The sequence below is a fragment of the Myotis myotis genome, unplaced genomic scaffold, assembly GCF_014108235.1.
Source record: "Myotis myotis isolate mMyoMyo1 unplaced genomic scaffold, mMyoMyo1.p scaffold_m19_p_11, whole genome shotgun sequence".
In the NCBI taxonomy this organism is placed as follows: Eukaryota; Metazoa; Chordata; class Mammalia; order Chiroptera; family Vespertilionidae; genus Myotis; species Myotis myotis.
Window position 1 is genome coordinate 37,864,379 of NW_023416315.1, and position 23,110 is coordinate 37,887,488.

The 23,110-nt window shown below is 39.6% G+C and overlaps 1 protein-coding gene across 1 annotated transcript in view; it reads left to right on the forward strand.

Annotated features, from left to right (window-relative positions):
- Positions 1-242: 242 nt before the first annotated feature.
- Positions 243-23,110, forward strand: part of CALCR (calcitonin receptor) — a 74,467-nt gene continuing 51,599 nt past the window's right edge. Inside the window, exons 1-2 of the mRNA XM_036328166.1 lie at positions 243-325; positions 517-725. Of these exons, the coding sequence (XP_036184059.1) occupies positions 719-725 (7 nt within the window). The 5' untranslated portion in view covers positions 243-325; positions 517-718. The remainder of the gene's footprint in view (positions 326-516; positions 726-23,110) is intronic.

Genomic DNA, 23,110 nt, shown 5'->3' on the forward strand with positions numbered 1-23,110 from the left:
GGAGCGAGACAGCAGTGGGTGCAGCCCCACTCGCGGGTCGGGGCGGGGGAGAGGGGCTGGCGCGGAGGCGCACAGAGCTCTCCTACTCGCCCCTCCCTCTCCTGGGACCGGAAAGGGCTGACGGGGGCGGAGGGGCTGGGGGGTGGGGGGGGCTGGCGCTCATCAATTCCGCATCCACCTCCTCTGCAGCAAGGGGGGGGAAGGGGGTGGAGGGAGGAGGCGGGAGGGGTGGGGCAAGAGTGCGGGCGAGGATTTAAAGACTCTTAAGTCTGGAGAACTTTGCGCACTGCTCACAGCGGAGCCAGGAAGGCTAGGCGCCTGGAAGGTGAGCCTTCAGGACTTTGGGGAGATAGAAAGACAGCGCAGGGGGAAAAGCAGTTGCCTTTTAGCTTCTAAGACCAGCTGGGACTCGGTGTAAAGTATCCCTTAAGGTAGAATTAAAGTGTCAGGGAATCGAGAGGGGGCCAGGAGAAGAAGGGCTGGAGACTAACGCCGTTTGCTTTCCTCTCCAACTAGGACAGGCAGCCCCCCACATTTTGGGTGGGCTGCGCCGCTTGGCCGCGGACCTGCCTGGGTTGGAGAGGTGCGCACCGTCGGCGCCTCGCCCAGCACCTGGCCTCCCCGGCGGCCGCTGAGCGCTGGAGTTCCAGAGTCTGGAGGCGCTACCTGAGCATCCCCTGCCCTTCTGCCCAGCCGAGTCCAGCTGCCCAGCGAAAGCATGAAAGGTAAGGAGGGTCTGGGAATGGGCTTGGGGATGTTCCCAGGGTTGGTTAACAGCGGTGGGGTCCGAGATACCATGTTTTGTGTGTTTTTTTGCTGCAAAACTGCTGTTTTTGATGGTGGTGTTTGAGGTTCTGATGATGTAGGGTCAGCTTGGTTTTCATCTGCGTCACTTCTTCACCTTGGTTAAAGAAAAGATGGTGGTCCTGGGAAACTTACGGTTTCCTATGGATGGTTTGTGGCTTCTATTATGTTATGAATAGGATATTTTCCTCAAAAGTTTTGATCTCCAATTTATTGGGTATGAAAATTTTGAAGCTGAAAGTGATGGTGTTTATGAACTAACAGACAGTGTCGGCACCGATGTGATGTGTCATGGTTGTTCTGGATATTGGGAATGAGTACAGTGGTGAATGGAGTTGCTTGTTAAGTCATGTTTTACAGAGAATTATTTTCCAACAATCATTTATGCATAGCAGCCATTCTTCACACCTATTAGGAAAAATATGTTGTGTGCATAGTTTCCAAAAGGGTACTCTTTTTTTCTCTCTCTCTCTTCATGATGCTCTTTCCAAGCTGGGGTGAGAGACATCAAGAAAAGCTATAACAAATTAATTCTTCCAAAAATATACATTTTGCTTGAAGTCTAAGAAAATCCAATCAGAATCAAAAATCAACAGTGCCACTCAATTTTAGCCCATTACTCAGGCTTTATTTTGAAAATCTATTAAGTTCCATGTGAAAGCTTTAACCTGATATGTGGTATAGGGAAGGCAGGGGTCCACTATGGATCTTCAGGAGACCCTCACGATATCATGGCTGTTGTTAACCTGAACCAAGTCATCTATTCAAGGCTATTTCTTGAATTTATTGGGTGATTGAAAGTGAAATGTTCAAAATAAACCCACGTGTGACCTTGTAGTTCCTGAAACTAATCTTTAAATAGCCGAATGTCCGAGTTTGAGTCTGTCTTGGGTGATAAAAGTAAGCAAATATTTTATGTACTTGGACCACTTTGGCTTACCATTAAAGACAAAGTAGGACTGAATGCATTTAGTGGTGTGGAATTTATAAAGTATAATTTGAATAGCATTTTGCTAGCCTACTATGTGCTTGGCTAAAGAACTCAGCTTTAAAAATTCAAAATTGCTGGTTTTCTTCCCTGGCCTTATGAGAGGAACCAAGGTGATTAGATTTGCAAAACATCTTTGCAGTTTCAGTGCTCTCGTGGGGGGGGGGGGGGGCACTCATTCCTACTCAATATTTTAACATGGCTCAAAACATCCATTAGCCTGGATTTGCTTGAGTTCTATGCCTCTAATCTACTGTTAATTTTAGGAACTCTAGCTGCAAGAATAATATTGAGTCACATTGTAAAATGTTCTAAGATTATTTATTGACCACACCAGCATACTGAGCATAGTAAACATGAAACCCTTATTATAATTTACTCATAAGAACACATAATCTCAGAGTTGTGTTGTTTTATGATAATTAGAGTTGAAGAAAATTAGCCTATATAAATTTGACTTCTGTTTCCCATTTTCCTGTGTTTTTTGGAACTCTAGATAATGAATAGTGATGTGTAGATAAAGAGAATTTGCTGCAGTCGGGTACAGAAATGGAGGTAGGACTTAGCATCGGAGTGCCGGGGCAACTCAGTTCTTGGTGAATGTCTCAGACTCTTTTCAATGTTGACATGAATGAAGATATTATCTATTGTTGGTTTTTATCAGAGGAAAAACAAAATGGAAATAGGAGACCGGTGATATTTTAAATGATAGCCTAAACCAGTGTTCTCAACTCAGGCTGCAAATTGGAATCAATGAAGAACTAAAAAAAAAAAAAAAAAAATAGGTGCCCAGACCCTACCCTATACCAATTAAATCAGAATATCTGAGGAAGGGGTCTATATTTTGATATTTTTTAAAATATGATTGTAATGTGCAGCCATGATTGGGACCCACTGGCTGATATGATTCCTATGGGATTTGGTAGATAGAGCCTGTTAAAGTCAGAGGGTCTTAGTGAAAATAAATGCAGTATGTTCTATTGCCGGTCTAATCTTTTCTTCTTTAAAAAAAATGTACAACTTGATTTCCCAATTAAAATAAAGAGTTTTTTTCTTTTCCTTTTTTTTGGTAGATATTTAAACCATAATAGCTTCTGGGGGGAAATTTGTTTTTTTCTCCAGAAAACAATCTATTGAGTTTGACTCTTATTTGTCTAGAAAATGCTTTAGTAAATTGTCTACCTATAGGAGATATAGGAATTAATGCTTTATGAAACACAGAACCTGACCTCATTTTGCTAAGGTCATGGGTATGTAATGTGTAAATATGTACCCTTTTGAAAGGGGAGGAGGAGAAAAACAATACTATTCTCCTTGGCATACCAACTAACAGATCCTGGGTGCTGCGTATGTTCTAGAATGTTCACATAAATTATTTATTTAAAGCTTACAATAGCTTTGTGAGGTACCAGCTATTATTCTGATTTATGTATGAGGAAATTAAGGACTTATTCGGTTAATAGATTTGCTCAAAGCCACAAACCAAGTAAATTAAATATGTGTTTGAACCCAGTTCTTCTTGTTCTAAGTTCAATACTGTAATAAAATATATATTTACATACATAATTTATATATTTAAATTTAAGGACAGGAAAAAAAAGCAGTTTTGGTTAAGAGCACAGATTCTGACATGGCTCTGCTTGGGTTTTATGCCCGGCTCCATCACTTTCTAAGAAGCTGTGGGATTTTGGGCAAATAATTTAACCTTTTTATGCCTTAATTTCCTTTGCAAAAAGAATTTTTCTAATGAGAATTATATGAGTTAATATTTGTGAGTCACTTTGGGTAGGTGCCTGGTGCATAGTAGGTTCTATGTAAGTGTTATATTTTTTTAAATGTCATTTATTCAGAAATATTTTTGATTGTTTATTATATGCCAAGAATTGCATCATGCCTGATGTTACATAAAAAATAAGACATGTCCCAATCTTCAAGGATTTTGTGTCTAATAAAGAATGACCAATACATAAAAAGTCATTCCACTCAGGAATGATATTGTCTTCCATTTTAATTTTAATTAAAAGCATCATTTTGTGTGACAACTGTGTGCTCTTCAATACTAATATGATCTTACAGAGGTCTGTAAAATGAGGATTATAAAACCAATGATAATAACATGTTGTCACAATGGCATTAACTTGTTTTCAATTCTACTATCAATACACACATAATAACATTCAAATATATTTCGGGCTTTACTTTATGCGTTTAGAAAACTGATAATATGAAAAGGTTTCAGGTCTTTAAAATGGTATTTTCAGGGTGAAGAATTTAGGGGAGGGGGAAGAGAATTGGTAGAAAATGTCATCGGAATCTATTCCCAAATGCAATTTTCTTGAATTGTTTTTCGAAAAGAGTATTGTCTAGAACATATTTTTGTAAAATAAAAAGCAAAATAATTTTAGGGTAAGAAGTGCCCATCAAGGAGTACAATTAAAGGTCTCTATTCAAGACTGGCTCGGCAAAACTCCATCTCGTAGGAGCTGGCTACGCTTCTTCCCCAGCTGAGCTGCTGCCCGGCATTGCATCAGACCTCCAGGGTACCTGTGACACCTGAGGTACAAGATTCTGTCTTTGTTCAAATGAAAGCCTCTCATTATTAAAAATAGCAGAGGAATTTCTATCCTTTGTCAAAGAATAACATAGACACTCTAAACCTATGGAGCTGTTTTTTCAAAGAAATAAAGTACTTGGCTCGGTGAAATAGGTTCTGGTTTTGTAATCAATATTTAACCATTTTATTTCTTAAAATTTCTGTTTGCAAATGGATGTCTCTCTTTTCTCTTAGCAAGTCTCGAGGCTACTCCCAATTTTTCCCAAGGATGCTGCATTTTTCTTCCTCATCGTTCCATTGCCACCCCTCAAAAAAAACACTTAAATATTCTCCAAATATTCGGTCACCTTCAGACTCCCTGTGCTGCATTGAGTGTTACATAACATGGTCAGACTTGTTTACCAAGCACCCATTTTGTTCACCATTCCTCGGTGATTCCTGGGGAACAGGAGATGAAAGCCACTCCTCAGCCTGGCATTAAAGATGCCCCTTGATATAATTCCCATGTTATCTTTCTTATCTAAGTCAAATGACCAACTTCAACAGCTACCTAATTCCAGTTCTGCAGCCTCAGTGAAGCCATTAAAATGGACTCCAGGTTTCGGAGTCCATCCTTCACTTTTAACCCTTATGCCCTTGCCTGTCAGCCTCAGTTTGTGTTCTATTGCCTCAAAATGGAGGTCTGAGTGACAGGGGAGAGGGCTTTGCTTTAGCGTCGGTTTCTTCCCGAAACCCTAATCCCAGCCCCTCCCTCTTATATGTCTGGGAGTTCAGAATTCAGCATTTCAAATCTTGCCTTCCTTTATCCCTCAAAATGTATTCATCATTCACCCATAACACATCCAACACATATCCATCCTTAGAGTTTTGCTCATATTTTAAAACTCAGTATTTATAAATGCCGATCATGTCCTAGTCAGGGGGTAATGTGACGAATGACAGCTCCTGGCTTTATGAGGACGGGAGGAGAAGACAGACCACAGACAATTACACACCTGTGTGGTAAGTACTGCAGTAGAGAAACACCACGAATGCTCTGGAAGCAGGAACAGCACCTAGCCAGGCATCGGGGGAGCTTTTCAGTGAAGGTGACCCTGAAGGGAACATGACTCAACATTGCACCAACAAGACAGAAAGAGGAGGGGAAGAGGTGGTGTGTGTTCAGACCGGATACCAGTCTATCAGAAGCCCTGGGGGCTTGAAACAACAGACTGATTTAGGGAAATAACAGATATTTTAGTTAGTCCCGGGGTCTACAAGGCACACATTACAAAGGGGTTTTCATGCCTGCAGGGTTGAAGGGTTTGCATGTTATCAAGAAGACAACAGCGGTTCTAGAAGGAGTTAAAAGACGGGACTGATGCAATCAGGTCTGCCATCCTGGTAGATCACTGAAGGAAAATTGGGGGAAATCATAGTCTGAAAAAAGGATAGATACAAATGAATTGGAACCCTGGAGCCTTTTGCAGTAACGGGGGAAATAATTAGGATCACCTTATTGGAGATAGAAAAAGAAAAAAACATTATTGTTGGGAAATGGCTGATGCTATGATCAATTCCAGGTTTCTTTTACAGATAATAGGAGAGATGGATACCATTCAGATAATGCAGACAAGGAATATTTTAGGGAAGGAAGATAAAGAATTTAAATTTGTAACATGATGCATTTGACTTATTTATGTGAGGATGCCCGGAAGAAGTTGATACAGAAAAGGTATGGGTCAAAGAAAGAATTCTGTGCCAGAGATACAGATTTGGGAGTCGTAAGTGTGTAGGAATGGAGGATTTCACCTTTGAAGAAATAAAAAAAAAGAAAAGAAAACAAAGGCAGAATATTACAAAGAAAAGAAAAACACCAATCTTTTTAAAGGAACAATTAGAAAACAAGCCTGCAAAAAAGGCAATGATGAAAAGCTAGATGAAAGGAAGAAACACAAGAGAAAGCAGTTTTATGGAGAAGAAAGTAGGCAACTAAACAGGACATTACAAGTAAATAAAGTAGGATAAGGAATAAACAATTTCAGTAGTGGGTTAGGTGCGGATTAAGGAATAAATAAGTGAAGAAATAGAGACACTGAATGTACACAATCATTTCAATCACTTTGACAGGGACCCCTTATATTATGTCCTCTTTTTGAAATCATACAATCCACTCAAGTTTAACTAACATGCTGCATCCGTCTTTTAGCTTTACCTGCATAGCCAATGACCCCTCAAGCAAGAGGTAATACCACATCCTGATACCTCTTTCCTTAGAGCTTTCAGAAATCCATGCGTGCACACCTGTGTGTGTATAAAGCATTCGTCCCTTTTGTCATTCATTGAATTAGACTCTTAATCTCTTTAATAATCATATGGATTGGGGGGAAATATGTGTTTTATAAACCCCTACCTTCAAGGATTGCAATCTAGAAATCATAGTATTACAGCATCCAAATATTTCTCAAAATGTGTGTGCACTCAAAAGTTGCACGGCTGAATTTCAGGGAAACATGCCAGTTTGGGGATCATAAGTTATACCATTGTATACTTATCTTATGACACTATCTCCCCTTTTTGTTGTGGATATCTGTTAATTTTTATTTCCCTGCTAGAATAAAAAGGACAAAGTCATCCTTTCATTCCGTATTCCCCATCACACACAAGAGACCTGCTTAGTGAAATGAGTTAAACTTCCTTAAATGTGGCCATACATATCATGCTTTTATTTTCCTTAAATTATTTTTGTCACATTCCGGCTTACATTTTCCCTCTTTTAAGATATCAACTAGCCGTGGCCCCAGAGATTTCAGCCCGTCCTCTCTGCTACTTCCTCTAAATCAATAATTCATTCACATTTCTTATTTCCAGTTTGGTGTTGGCTTGAGGAGCCACCTCTGCTTTCTTTAGCAAGCATTTAAAACTTAGCTTACATATTCAGAACATAGCGCTCAGTTTAAGCACGCAGAACGATTCCATCAGCCCCTTGACACTTTCTTAATCACAAAGTGTAGACCTCTCCTTCTCCCCACTGCCTCTTACAGGAGGCTGAAGCTTCCTAGTGGAATTTATAGGCAGGAAAAAAAACAAACAAACAGGATATTCCTTCTCATATCCTCAATATGGACCAGAGCCCTGAAAGCAGTTAATCCTAAATTGTTTGAATTACCAATAATCAGCTCAAGTTAATACTTCCTAGACTTTAGGAATGTAACTAAAATAATAACAAAAACCGCTACAACTTGCCCTGGCCAGGTGGTTCAGTTGGTTGGAGTGTTTTCCCATACACCAAAAGGTTGTGGGTTTGATTTCTAGTCAGGGCTCATACCTAGGTTGCAGGTTTGCTCCCCTAGTCGCGGGGTGCATACTGGAGGCAACTGATGGATGTTTTTCTCTCACATCACTGTTCCTCTCTATAAAAATAATAAACATGTCCTCTGGTGAAGATTTGATATCTATATATGTACATAGATACATACAAACAGCTACAATTCATTGAGCCCCTACTCTGTCCTGGATACAACGATGCTTAGTCACTTCTCATGACACTCCTGTGGAATGTTATCAAGCCCATTCCACAGATGAAGAAACAGAGGCTCAGGAAGTTTATGTCACTTTCCAGGGTGCACACTGTCTCTGAAGCAATCAGCTAGAACTCAAATCTCATTTTTTCTGATGCCAAAGGGCTATGCTCATTCCACCACTACCGTCAAGTGACATTTCAGTAGTGACTTAGAGAAATTTATATTATAATTAATACATACTGTCTTGAATGATTTGAGCCTTTATTCACAGATGGAATTAGAGGCCCCTTTGCGTCGATATTTCTGGGGGCTTTAAGCTCAGGTTTTCAACTCAGCTGTATGTCAAATCGACATTCTAGGTAGCTATGTACAAAGCAGGAACTTTCTGCACAGCAATACAAAGGTAAAATGTGATATAGTTCTTCTAGGCTTTCACATCTGACCCAAACCTATTTTTATTAAATAGATATAAAATGTATTTATTATAAACAGATATGAATTTGGGGTCAGCCTAATATGAAAAACTATATTTATTCTTTCCTGGGACCTAAAAGTAACAGCACTTATCCCAGGACTATATGATGAAATAAAAAATCTCTATTTTATAACAATAATTTTCCAAGGAAGGCTCTGCCATTTGAGGAAATTTCCTCTCTTGCAGGGTATTCACGAGTCAACTTGGGCAGCAGGGGAAAAAGAAAGGCAAAGTGCACTAAAGCCAAATTTAAATTTCAAATTGACTTGGCTCATACGTTAATTAACCCAGGCTTTGGCATAATTATTTGTTTCCAGCCTTCCGTCTTACAGACAGAATTATTACAAGCATGAAGGCATATTGTAGGAAATCTCGGTGTCTACAGACATTGATATGGATCGAATCTCTTTAGCCCAAGATTCAAAGACGTTCCTGGCACAGAGAGTGCAATAATGCAAATTGCTTTAGCACCTCGTTCCTTGAACCCACCACAGGGCTAAAAGGTCAAGACAATATTAGAACACTTTTTCATTTCTAACATCATATAGACCTTTAAAGGTGGCATCAGGCAAAACCCCAGCAAAGTGGAGAGGGATAGTTGTTGCTCGGGGGCCAATTCAGAAAAAAAACAAGCATTTACTGAATTGCTTTGTTTCCCACTCAAAATGACAATAATTTTATTGTCTCCAATGATAAAATATATATCCTTGAAATGAGATATATTAATTTAGTGAATAGAAAGTTAATGAGAAAATTGGATTTTTCTTTTCTAGCTACTAAAATTTTAATAATCTGGGCAAATTTGGGAAGTAGCAGCTTGGAGTCGGCAGATCTCAAACTAGAAGTTATAGTCTCATGGAGCTGCACTTTAACTTGTTAAAGAGGCCTTCCTAGTATTTGAGATGGCGCCAGACATTTTCTAATATTTTACCCTGATTATTGATCAGGAGCCCTGTGCTTTCATTGAAGAGGAGATTGAAGCACAGACAACATATTTCGCTACCAGCAGGTGACAGTGCTGCCCTAAGAATCCCAGCCTTCTGACTCCACGTCCAGTGCTCTCCCCTGAGACGGCAAAGTCGTAGGGAATCATGAGCATTTGCAGAGGAAGGCCTGCATGAATGTACTTGCAGATGACCCTGAGGAGAGTGAAACACGTAAATCAGAGTGGCCCTGAACTACATTGCATAAGAGGCGGGGCCTATCTCCGGTGCCTCTTCTTTTTCTTAGCTTCCCTGCCACTGACAGTATTTCCATGTATTCCAGAATCCTGCTTTCCTGGGGAAAAGCCCCTTTGCTTGAGTCTTTCCATAAGCCCCACCCCAGCTCCCTTTGCCCACCAAAATCAACTGGGGGTTTTTTTTGTGTGTTTTTCCCCCCCCAACACTATTGCTACAAACCCTGCTGTCTGCAAATAATGTGGTAGGGGAATGAGTCCTTATTCCCATCGGGGGAAAAATGTTTGCATTATCAGTGATTCAGGAGGTAATTCAGCTACCTCTGCCACTCACTCCACCACACTAATGAGGCTCCATTCACTGAAACACACCACCTCACACCCTCACAGAGCTCTTCCCTCGGTCATTTAATCTTGTCCTATCCACAGCACTTCTCAGTGCATGTGACCATAAGACCCTTTTATGCTACCCCAACTCTTAATATCCTACTGAAAATCTTTGGGAAATATGCCTTTTCTGAAATAAAGTTAAGTAACAACAGGAATTTTAAGTGCTGATGCAAGTGTGCCTTGCTGATCAATTGAAATATTCCCTGAGATGTAAGTTCACAGTGGGATTGACCTTCTGGTGTCATATCCACGAGTCTAAATAGGTCTAGTACCTGCTAAGGCAGAACTGCACCCAAGTTTACAACATCCATATCATCCTTGAAGGATATGATCACAGTTGTCACTTAGTTGCCTTATTATCTATTCATGGAGGCAGGCATTTCTAAGTTAAATGCTAAAGAACTTTCCACAAACTACTTTGCTCATGGGACTTTTTAATAGGTATGTCAAGTTGCAATATGCAAAACTAACTGAAATAAGAAACACACCCCATCCTTATAACCAACTGGTACATAGTAGGTCCCTAGAAATTAAGTTTCAATGTTGGGAGTGACAGGACCCTAATCAAAATAGACCCAATTGTGAAACTTGGATCAATAGCTGTTCTCCAGCAAAGTGTCATGTCCAGTTTTTAAGAAAAGTATGTTTTGAAAACTTTTAAGGAAACTTGAATATAAAACAGATTCATTGAAATATTTCAATAATGATGACAATGGTAATAATGGTAATAGTTGCAAACACTTACATAGAACTTACCATGAACCGGTAATGTCCTAAGCCTTGTATAGATTTTAATATATTTAATCCTCACAGCAACCTTCTCAGGTAGGTACTATTATTATCCACTTTGCACAAGGAGGAAACTGAAGCACAGAGAGGTAAGTGACCTACGGAAGAGCACACAGCTAATCCACAGCAGATTCGGAAATGAAACCAAGAAGGACTGGCTCCAAAGAGTGAGTAAATTCTAAAAGGGAAATGTACTTATTATACATTTATGTTCAAATTCCAACAGCACTTATGATGATGTAAAATATTTTTCAGTTTTGCATTTTTGCAGGTCTCTCAACAGCAGATCCACGGATTTCTCTCTTTTTCTTAGAAAATAAGAGGAATTAACCAGCGGTTTTCCTTATTGTTCTAAATGTTAATCTCTACAGCTGTCATGGGATGCACCCGTGCTAATAGTATTCCACTCTGCTCTGTGGTTTACCAGAAGCGGAAATTGTGCTCCACCAAGCTGACACCCCATTCATAAAAAGCAGAGTCAAATACAAAATCTTAACCTGTTTCGTTATTTTAAAGGTTGCACCTTCTACCTAATAAAAAAAAATAAAAAAAAATAAAAAAATAAAAAAAGCAAAACACGGTGCTTTACGAACCGTGGTTTTAATTAAATTTTAAAACTATATTTTGATTATTTACATGAAAATTAGTCAGAAACCCATGATATACATGGTTTTAATGACAAGAAAGAAAAAAAAAGTGGTCTAAAAATGGCAAGTACAAATACATTGAATTTTAATTAGGCTAAAAATGGTCAAGTTTCCTATTTACTCACTTGGAGATGATAAACTTTCCAAGATCTATTTTGGAGCGTGGCAGCTCTTTTCCATGGATTCTGATGGTCTCATTTCCCTGTGCGGTGACCCGGTCAGTACTCTCTGTACTGTGCACCGGAGGGACCTGCTCACATATCCCAAGGAAAGTCTGTATGTACTTCCACATTCAAGCGCCTCAGCCTTTTTTTGCAAGTGATTTTTATTTACCATCTCTGGTACATTTTTAATTTATTTACCTTTTCTGATGTTAATTTTAGATCTTTCATTACTGTTTTAAATTTTTCATTCATTGTATTATATAATACTAGAGGCCCAGTGCACGAAATTTGTGTACGGGGGCAGGGGGTGTCCCTCAGCCTGGCCTGCACCCTCTCCAATCTGGGACCTCTTGGAGGATATCCATCCCTCTCACAATCTGGGACTGCTGGCTCCTAACTGCTCTCCTGCCTGCCTGCCTGATTGCCCCTAACCACTTATGCCTGCCAACCTGATCGCCCCCTAACTGCTCCCCTGCCAGCCTGATTGATGTCTAACTGCTCCCCTGCCGGCCTGGTCACCTCCAACTGCCCTCCCCTGCCGGCCCAACTGCCCTCCCCTCCTGGCCTGATCGCCCCCGACTGCTCTTCCCTGCAGGCCTTGTCATTCCCAACTGCCCTCCCCTCCTGGCCTGATCTCACCCCCAACTGCCCTCCCCTGCCAGCCTGGTCACCCCTAACTGCTCTCCCCTGCAGGCCTGGTCTCCCACAACTGCCCTGCCCTGCAGTTCTGGTCACCCCCAACTGACCTCCCCTGCAGGCCTGGTCACCCCTAACTGCTCTCCCCTGCAGGCCTGGTCTCCCACAACTGCCCTCCCCTGCCGGCCATCTTGTGGTGACCCTCTTGTGATGACATGAGGGCGGCCATCTTGTGGCAACGTCATGGCAACCATCTTGTGATGATGTCGCACGACACCACCTAGACTTTTATTATATAGGATGTCTTAAACTAAAGCTTTCATTTTTCTCCCCCACCATTACAGCTCACTTTATGAATAATGCAAAAAATAATGGACATTTCATAGACTATTGACCTAGAGCCTGGCTGTTTTACAGATTCTCCAATTTCCCTGTGAATCAGGTGATGTTTCTAGCTGCAGGTTATCATTTTAGAGACAAGGAAATGGATGCATCATAAAGTGAGAGGATTTTATCCTCCAAAGTTGTATGAAAGCATAATCAAATTCATGGATAAAAAGAATGGAGGAAAAAATGTGTATACCAAGCAAGGAAAAACTTTTATTTCAATCTAGCTGGAAAAGAAAATCTACTCTTACCATTTCTTATGTCCACCTGGCATGATGCTATATTCTAAGTACTCAAGAAAAAAGTAGTTCAGCATAATCTCTGCCCTTTGTCAGTCTCAAAATATTACAGAATAATAACTATATTACCCTCGGTAATGCAAAATATTCATTTAGGACAGAAAAAAAAGCACTTGATCTTTAACAGAAACTCATCTTGAATGCTTTTTTTTTTTTTTTTTTTTTAAAGATTGATCAGTGTTATTAACCGAAGAGGAGCAACAGTCATTCTATTCAGTTTAGGTAACTATTAAATAGGTAAATTAGTCAAATCAATTTAGCAGAAGCCCAAAGTTTTGAAAACATAGTGTTATACAATTCATTGAGACCCTGTCTAAATTTTTCTCTGCCGGAAAGCCAAAGAACAATGCTTTACTAACTTTGGAGGGATGTGACTGTAAGCAGTCTGCCTCTGGGTAACATGGTGACCCTTGAAAGATGTTAGAGCTTACTGTCTTGATACTTTTTTGATTTAAGAGGCAGGATTTTTTAAGCAGTCTTTTGTTATTTGATAGGTACCACCTCTTAGAGTAACAAGAAACACACATTTAAGCTCCTCTTCTTGTTTATTATAAATCCCCACCTGAATGATTCAGGATAAAACCCCTAGATTTAATACACCAGGTTTGGTCAACAAAAGTTATCCCTCACCATCAGCTTTACATATGCATATCCACTCCCAGCCTTCATTCAGATTCTTAAGTCCTCATATTAGTTTATGTTAGTCCATGATCTGCTTATATATTTGAGGAATTTTCAAAAGAATGTAGCATCTCCCTATCATGTTCCCTCTCCTCTCAGTCACTTGTAAATCTTCTAGAACAACCTTTTACCTTTCTCCACTGCTTAATGCACACATTCCTATTGATGGTTGTAGCAGATCTTATGGGTCCTAATCCAACTCCTTCACCACATAGGTGAAGAAATAAAAGAGTTACGACTTCTTTAGTGTCATAGATACTTTCCCTTACTTGCTCAATCACATGTTTTGGGAAGAATAAGAGGGAAATACGATTTCAGTTCCATCCCATGGTGCAGCAGACAACTTTACATGTAGATGTAGAGGTGAGTACTAGAAAAAAAAATGGGACATTCTCCATTGAGGAGTGAAGATTATCGCAACATAGGCTGAGTTTATTTCTCCTTTTGACTCCATGACTGTCCAGAATCTTCCAGCTAGCCACACTCCACTCCACATTAAATTTTAAAAGGGGGGGTTGCAATCCAGAGAGAACCTTCATGGTGACCAGTGGGCAGTAGGCTTAGAGATAAATGACACTTTGGGTGACTCCCTGAATTGTCCAGGCCGATGGACACCTGAAAATGTAGACTGAGGCAGGAGAGAAAGCAAGGTTACCTGGTCTTACCATTACTCATTGTATCCAAGCTGGAATATTTTTGTTGTAACGTCTTCATCTTTTTTTCTTTCCTCTTCACAATACTTTTAAGCAAAGCTCCAAAATAGATATTGCTGAGTTTTTAAGTGGTAAACATGCATGTGTTTTGCTTTTAAGATTTCTCAGTGTGCTTGATGAAATAACATATAAAACTTTCTCAAGGTAATGTGTTGATGGAATTGCCTTCAGATGCATTTACACGGGACAGGTAAGTTTTCAGGACCATGAAAGAGGTTTTGGCTGGAGCCTGGAACCGAGTTCGAAGTTGGGCATCAAATGAGATTATTTTCTTCCTTTTTCGGTTTGGGGAAACCAAGAGCAACTGACAACTGTGAATGCACTAGGGGAGTGGGGATGGGAAGTGTCACAAAAAAATAATGATGACTATTTTTAATTGGGCTTATATATGCCAAATTGTGTACAAACATGCATTATTTCATTTATCCTCCAAAACAACCCCGAAAGTTGGCTATTTTTATCTTCATTTTACAGATGGGAAAACTGAAAATCAACGAAGCTAAATAAATTAAAAAGAAGAAGAAATAGGAATAAAATAATTATAGTTAATAGTATGTTTTGTTAATTTACAAACTAACATTTTTGAGGGCTTATGTTGGTTCTTGGACAAAATATTATTCCATTTAATTCTCATAATAAGCACAGACATTATTCCTATACCCATTTTAGCCCCAAGGAATGGTGAGGCTTAGAGACTTAAAGGAAGATGATATAACTAACAGCAGAGGCGGGATTGAAATGTAAACAGCCTAACTACAGAGCCCATGGTGTGAATTGCTGCCCTGTACTACTAAGAGCAGAGCATGCATTCTCGCCCTGGTCTGTTCGCTGCTCAGTTCATGATTTTCAGGGTCCCCCGTGAACTTTAAAGTAGTAGTTCTCAAATTCGGTCTGATGACCCATGTTGATAGACAATAGACATCGTCCTCTAAAACACACATATAGAGAAGGATGGAGGCACGGTTAAATGGAGTTGCACTGTCTGTCCACTAAGATCAAAGACAATGTCAGCAGGTTCTCCTGCCCCTAATTTAAAGGCGTGTTCCATTGAAAAGATTGCACTTTGTATTCTTAAATATTTAAAAATTATAAATGTATCAACCCTATGCCCCCTACCTCACACTGGGGAGAATGAAAGAAGAATTGTATTTATTCATAAAGTTAAAAACATCTGGGCTCTTTAAAAAAAAAAGAGAGAGCGAGAGAGAGAAGAATGTTTTTAGGGAATGAGGGGTGGTACACAGGGCAAACTCGGCAAATTTGTCCAAGATTAACCTTTATGCCAGCAAGTACCACTTTATAGTTTTTAAAAAATCTGCAAGGAAGCAGGTTAAATTTGAAAGAAAAAGTTATCAGTGTATAAATATATTTTTACAGAGCAGCATTCTCCATTTACAAAACACCTATGCTTTGTAGCCTATGGGCACACAGTCTAGAAAGTTCTTCCACTTCTAGTATTTCATGTGACCTGCACCCCATACTCCCTGATGCCCTGCTGCTGTGGCCGGAAGGGGGTTGCCTTTCAAGTGCACAACAGGATATGCCACTCATTCGTACTGTTTGACCACTCTTAGCTTCAGTTTCCTTTAAGGAAGGAATTATTCTAATTTGAAAGATTTTTTTAAATTTTATTTTTCAATTACAGGTTACATTCCATATTATATTGTGATAGTTTCAGGTGTCCGGCATTGTGGTTAGGCAATCATGTCCTTTACACAGACCTCCCCTGATATTTCTAGTTCCCATCTGGCTCATGCATAGTTATCACAATATTACGGACTTTATATCCCTGCTTGTAACTGCCAATATGTACTTCTTAATCCCTTCACCTTTCCCATGCAGCCTCCTCCCAAACTCCTCCCCCCGGCAACCAGCAGGCTCTTCTCTGTATCTATGAGTCTGTTTTAAATAAAGGAAGAGAAGTGCTGAGCATGGTACAAGGCAGATAGCAGTCGATAACTGCTATCTGTTATAATAATGAGTATAATCCTCATTTTACAGCTCATAAAACTGTAACTCGGATTAAATCATGAGCTAAAGTAGCTCATCTAGTTAAGTGATGGAGTTGGGGCTTGAACCCCACTCTGTCATACTCAAAGCTTCTTTCGGCTGCCTCATCACCCACGATTCTATGTGAATCCCAACTTCCTTTTCACTGTCCATACCACAGGTTCAGTAAAGGTAAACACCTGAGCAACCCCATTGATTTAAATGTGCCTCCATCATTCTGTAGATGTGTGTTTTAGATGATGCTTGGCCATACGAGCACAGCACTTAAATTTCTCTGTAGGAAAATCAGATGGGGTTTTAAATAATTTATTGTGTATATATATATATACATATATGTATATGTGTGTGTGTGTGTGTATCAGTCCAATCAAAATAACATTAAAGCAAATAAAAATAGGAATGGAAGTTGTAAAGATCACCAGATGATATGAAAAGTAAGATTCTTCAGTGCATACAGGGGGCAGCAGCTGAAGATCCTCAGTTTAATGAGAAGATAGAAGTTGAAAGTGGACCCATAATTTTCATATCTATTAAAGAGACCTGGTTGAGTGACTAGTGCCTGCTAGCAGATATATTTACCTAAATTAAAGACACTGATAGTGTCGTCTTTGTTTTGTTTTTTTTATTTAAATTTCTTGAATAGTGACTTCATCTCCTTAGGATGGAGGATTATAAGTGGAAGATTAGAAAAAGTGGTATATCACTGATTCCTTAGCCAAAGCTTTATTTTCATCATTATCCTGAAGAATAAGAAGTTTCTGTCTTTTTAAAGAGAAAAGAGAAGTATGACTGTATTAGTCCTTACAGCGACCAAATGAGGAAGGAAAGCCAATTTCTTTTCTTCCAGAGGGGTTTTCTCTAGACCAGCCATGGGCAAACTACGGCCCGCGGGCCGGATCCAGCCCGTTTGAAATGAATAAAACTATTGAAAAAAAAGACCGTACCCTTTTATGTAATGATGTTTACTTTGAATTTATATTAGTTCACACAAACACTCCATCCATGCTTTTGTTCCGGCCCTCCGGTCCAGTTTAAGAACCCATGGTGGCCCTCGAGTCAAAAAGTTTGCCCACCCCAGCCTAGACGGAGCACTCTAATTTAGAGCTCCATCTCTTGAGTTCATCAGAGATCTGTAGCTTAAACGGCTACTTATAACGTACTCAGAGACAAGTGTATACTCAGTGTTCGCTGTGCTGTGAGAATGATTATCTTGAACTTCAAGAACTTAACAGTTAAGTTTCCGATCTTCCTGTGACTTAGGATGCGAGAGCTTGTTACATGGTGTGTCAGCCACCAGACAGGGAAGACAGCAAGGCAGGGCCTCCCGAGGGAGGTTAAGAGTTAGGAAGGTAACTATACACATTAATAGTTAGGCAGGGACAACAGTGAGCGTACTCAAGAGCGGGAGACACTGTTTGAGAATCTCACTTGCAATTTGTAAAAACGGCCTGAAAAATATTTATGTCCAAAGGCCAACATAGTTCTTCAAAGATTAACTTTGACCCATGAAAAACAGTGAGTAGAACTTTTCAAAATAGTTTTTGTCAAGTACCTAAGTGTCTTGGCAGCAACTCACCACCACTCCTAAAAGTGAGGCGGGGAGAGAGTCACGGCATTTAGCTTTGGATTTATTTCAGGTAATGGTAATGTTAGGTGAAATAAGTTGGACTTATAATACTTATAAATCATTTTGCTGAGCCACAAAAGGGCAAAGGCCTCTCTACATAACTCATGAGAGTGTGGAAGCTACTCCTTTCTTTGATTGATCCTATGCTCATCACTTTTTTTAAACTATTGTTTTCTGTAGTGAGAATGCTGAAGTTCCACTTAGCAAATTTCAAGTGTACAATACAGTATTATTCACTATAGTCACCATGCTGTATATGGAAGGCACTTCTTAATAGGCGAGCTATAGAAAACCAGATAAGCCCAGTTTTGCTAGACAGCAGTCATGGGGACTGAGGGTAGAGATCAAAAAAGTCTTTGCTTACTAGTATCCAGTTAAGCAGGACTGCCCTGTGGAGTGTGTGTGTGTGTGTGTGTGTGTGTGTGTGTGTGTGTGTGTGCGCGCGCGCACATCTTGCTAAAAAAGAGGCAGAAACTTACCTACCACTTTTTAAAGTTTCTAGTCTTTCAATATTTTCTCAACTTCTCTTCTGTCCTTGTGACATGGAAGTTGATAGGGACAATGGTTTTATCAGATGTCAGATTTTTTTAACCTCCCACCTCCTCTCCTTACTGCAATGAAGCAGTTCTCAAACCTCAGCCAGCAATGGGATTACTTGGAGGGCTTGTCAAAACACATTGCTGGCCCCACCCCAGAGTTTCTGATTCAGTCTATGGTGGAGCTCCAAAATTGCATTTTCAGTAAGTTCCCAGATGGTGCTAATGCTTTTGGTCTATTATGAAGCTCAAAAATACCTCCTAGGTATCCCTTTCAACACATTCCCTTCCCCATCCCTTCCATAGCTCTCTTTATTTCAAATGAGATTCTTCTAGCTCACTGAAGGTGAAAATCCCAAGATATAGCTATTTTTTCTTCCTGAAACAAATGACAATGTAAATAATGTCCTTTTAAAAAGTACAAATACATTTCGTATTACTTGTCAAAATTACAAATGCTCATATGCTTTGGCACAGCATTTCTATTTATTATCTACCCTAAAGAAATGAGGGTGTTTTTGTACTTGCAGTATTATTTGTAATACTTGAAAAATGGACATCCCTTAAACACCAATCAACAGGGGAATATTTAAATGTATTATGGCATAACCACATTGTGAAGTACTATACAGCCAGGAAAAAGGAATGAAGTATATGTACTACATGGAAAAATGTTCATCACATATTAAGAAAAAGAAAGTTTCAGGTGAATATATCTAGCTATCTGAATAGGTCCTGTTTGGTAAAATTATACATTCTATACACATCTATGTGCACAGAAAAATATAGAAACTGGTAAACCTCATTGGTAATGGTTTCTATTTCTGAGCAGTAATATTGAAGAAGTAAGATGGATATGAGGAATAATTTTAATATGTAATATAAAATAAATTATAAAATTCTCACCTGTTAAGATTTTATAATAAAAAAATATGTATTTTGTTAAAGGCAACAAGAAAAAATGCAATGGGAAATATTTTTAAAATAAATTTTAATTATAAAAGTAAAGATCAAAAACATCTCAAATAAAACAGCTTGGACTGTTTTTTCTTGACTAGGATCTCTGAACACAAGAAAAATACTTCCCATTTATATCTGACTGAGGAATATCAATGCCCATGAGTGCCCAGATCTGCTTTTATACTTTCCCAGTCCACTGACAATAGATGCCATCCAAATCCCACTTCCGTTTTCATCCCCCATCGCTGCTCGGCCATTTTAAAGCAAGAATTTGCCCTGGAAAAACAAATTCTAGTATCCCCACATGTCTTGGACAACCTTACTGGATTCAGGAGGGATCACATACCCATGTTCATTTTTGAACTGCAGGACATAGTATTTGGTAAGTTAAGCCATGCAGTGTGAAATATCTGCTCCATTCATTCGGCCATCTGACTTACCTCTGTATTACAGGTTAATTTAAATATTTTCACATAGTTGGTGAAAAGGACCTCGGTGGATATGGGACACTTTAATATGATTAAAGATTGAGCAAAAATACTTGTTCATTCATAAATGAGATAAACCTCATCTGCCTACCAATCAGCTTCTAGTCTTATCTCTTTGCTCTCAAGTTTTTGATTATCAAGACCTGTTTTTAAAGGTATGGTTTCAGGTTAGGTGTTAGTTTGATGTTTTCACCTGTTTTAATAAACCTTTGATCAGCTCATTGCTGTGCTTAATCTGAGCCATTTAGATATAGTCATTAACCTGCATCAATAAACTATTAACAAGTTTGGAATTCAATGTCTCCCCTTTGATAAATGTCTGTCCCTTCAAAACAACTTGAAGGGAGGCAGCATTGTAAATGCTTGCATTTAATCTGCCCCATCAGTGACTTTTTGCAGTTGAAATCATTATCCAGTTTACTTGGGGTTATCAGCCCTGGTCCTATCGGATGTTCCAAATGACCCCAGGAGCATGCAGACCTGCCATTTTCGCAGCCAGTTTGAGGATAATGAGGCAGTCTTCCTCCAGCCCACCTTCTGTCCTAAGGCTCAGAGTTAACACATTGCATACCACGTAGAAATCTCTAAGACATACGCCAGGGACCGCACGTTTTGGGGCAAACTGCACGTTATTTAAATCATCATAATGCACTTTAGGTGTTGTTTTTCAATAATTATAACATTTTTATTTACAAAAACAATAATTAAACAATTAAAATTCCTAGTACTTTTTTAACGTATGGTACTGCGTAAAACATTTTCCTCTATAAAGAGGGACCAAACAAAATTTACATAAGTATCTAGATTCGCTCCTTTTTCCATGGGCGTGAAAAAACGAGAACGCTCGTGAGCGGTCCTTAACAGATGACGCGCGAAACACGAGAAAACTCCTGAGCGGTACGAAAGGTGTTAACTGAGCCTGCACTGCTTTGGAGCACGGATGGCGTACTCCTGGACATGATCCGATCAGAACCCCCTCTATCATGCTCCCAATCTTCTATTCACCCGGAAGTTTCTCCAGCCCATGCAGCATATTGACACCTGAGTAGTAGTTCTGTTTGATGTTCTCTGCCATTTGCCTACCTAGGAGTCCCCACTGGCCACTGAGCCCTGGGAGATGGCATCTGACAGTTACCCATAACCACAAGGACTCTCAGTAGAGTAGTGAACTCCACACTCCGAAGTCAGACATTCTAAGATTATCTTGCCTTTGCCAGTTACTGGCAACTTGGCCTGGGGCAAACAATTTCATCTCCCTATGCCTCCGTTTTCTTATTCATTCAAAAAGGATATTAGTTGCTACCTCTCAGAGTTAGTATGTCAATAAAGATTAGTTGCTACCTTTCAGAGTTACCGTGTAAGTCTCTTAGCATAGTGCCGGGTGCAGAATAACTGCTCAAATATTAATGATATCTTGTAAAATATAAAATGGCATATACTATTCTATTCTATTATTCTATTTCATGATCTGTTCTATTCTATGTAGCCTGGCAATGGGATGGTTCGCTATCTCTGCCTTTAGAATCCTGCACATGTCCTCTCCCTGCAGCTGAGGCTTCCCTTTGGAACAGTGTTTAACTCAGACTAAAAACAACCTCCAGCTACTTGGTCTGAAACTTTCTGTGCTTCCCAATGAACTGTTGCTGAACTCTGTATCCTCATAGTTCTCTCACATCCCTTATTCCCCTAGGTTTCACTATCTTGTTATTAAAAAGGGTTGATGAGGAACATCAGCCCTTTTGGGAAAGAAGTTGTAACAGGGTCATCTTTAATAATTTAGGTCACTTGTGCTAACTTCTATCTCCTTTATCTCTTTGCATGTAGATGTCCTTTCTTTGAGGAAAGTTTGCATTTATAAAAGATGGCTTTTAATGTATAATCTAAAACCAACACTATACACTTCAAAATGAGAAGAAGGTTGTTAGGGTTTACATTTCTCTTCAGCGGCTAAAAAAGATGGCTACTTCTGCCATTACCATAGAAGCAGATTCTCTGTTCAGCCTACCCAATGAGTAAGAACTTCCCAAAGCGTGTCAGACATACTCCACTGACTGTGGTCCACCAGGTGCAGCTGGACACAGTAATCACTTATTTTGGTGGTGGGGGTGCTCCAGGGGGAGGGCGGGAGCTCTACCTGAGCCCTCTTCTTATGATGGCCCTCAATCGCTTGTTGTTTGAGATTCACAGATAACTATCTATTAATGTTCTGTTCTTCATGTATGAAGATAATGCTAATTACCAAAGATGAATTTTTAAAAAGATTCTAGTTATGTCCTCCAGAGAGGATGGAAATGGGCCGAAGAGAGATTATTACAGAGATATGGTTGCATATAAAGGTTTAATATCAACCTGATTCACCCATACTTCAGGCCACGGAACTGACTTTCTGAAGATTGAATAAAATATGGCCAATCAATTGATTCACCAAGGTCAGGCCTTGACTTTGGTGTAGTTGAAGTCATACGCATATGCCCATTCATGTGCATGCATACCAATGGAGCGGAATCGTAGTTTCAAAATTACTTAAATGTGAACCCTGAAACAACGCCGCCTTAGAAAGCCCATCACATCCACAGCCTGACACCAGGGTGCCCGGCCCAGCTGCGCCAACAGGTCTTGTGACTTTAAGGAAGATCAGAATATTTATTGAGCACCTGTTAGACTCTGAGAAACCAAGCTGAGTATTTTGTCTTATTTAAACCCCATCGCCACTTTTCAAATTATATAATACAGACGAGGACATTACAATTCTGAGAGGCTAATTAACAGTGGCCAAGATCACTCAGCTAGTAAATGACAAAGCAGGGGTTTGACACAAACTTTACTCTGCTTTAAACCGTTCCCATCACTTAACCCTCGGAGTCTTACTTTACTTCTTTGTAGAAGTGAGGTCCACGTGCTCTCTACCTTTGTAACTTTTACATTCTCTGAAGTCAGTGTAAATATGTTAATTCATTGTCGCGTTCTATTAGTAGTAGTAGTAGTAGTAGTAGTATCCATTATCCATTTCACTGACTGCTGGCAGACCTTTTTCTCAATGTGTGTTATCCATATCAAAGATTTCTCTCAGATTTACTGAGTAATGAAACCTCAACTTGCGTTGGCTTAACGTACCATATCACTGTGATTTAATTTTAGATTCAGTGTATATGTAAAATAAAGTTAAATATCACAGAATCTGACTCCTGCCGTCTACAGCTACAGGTGTCCTTTGCTAAAAGTAGAGGTCCCAGCACCTCGTGTCCCTTCCATCTGGCGGATGCCACTCACAGGATGGTTTTC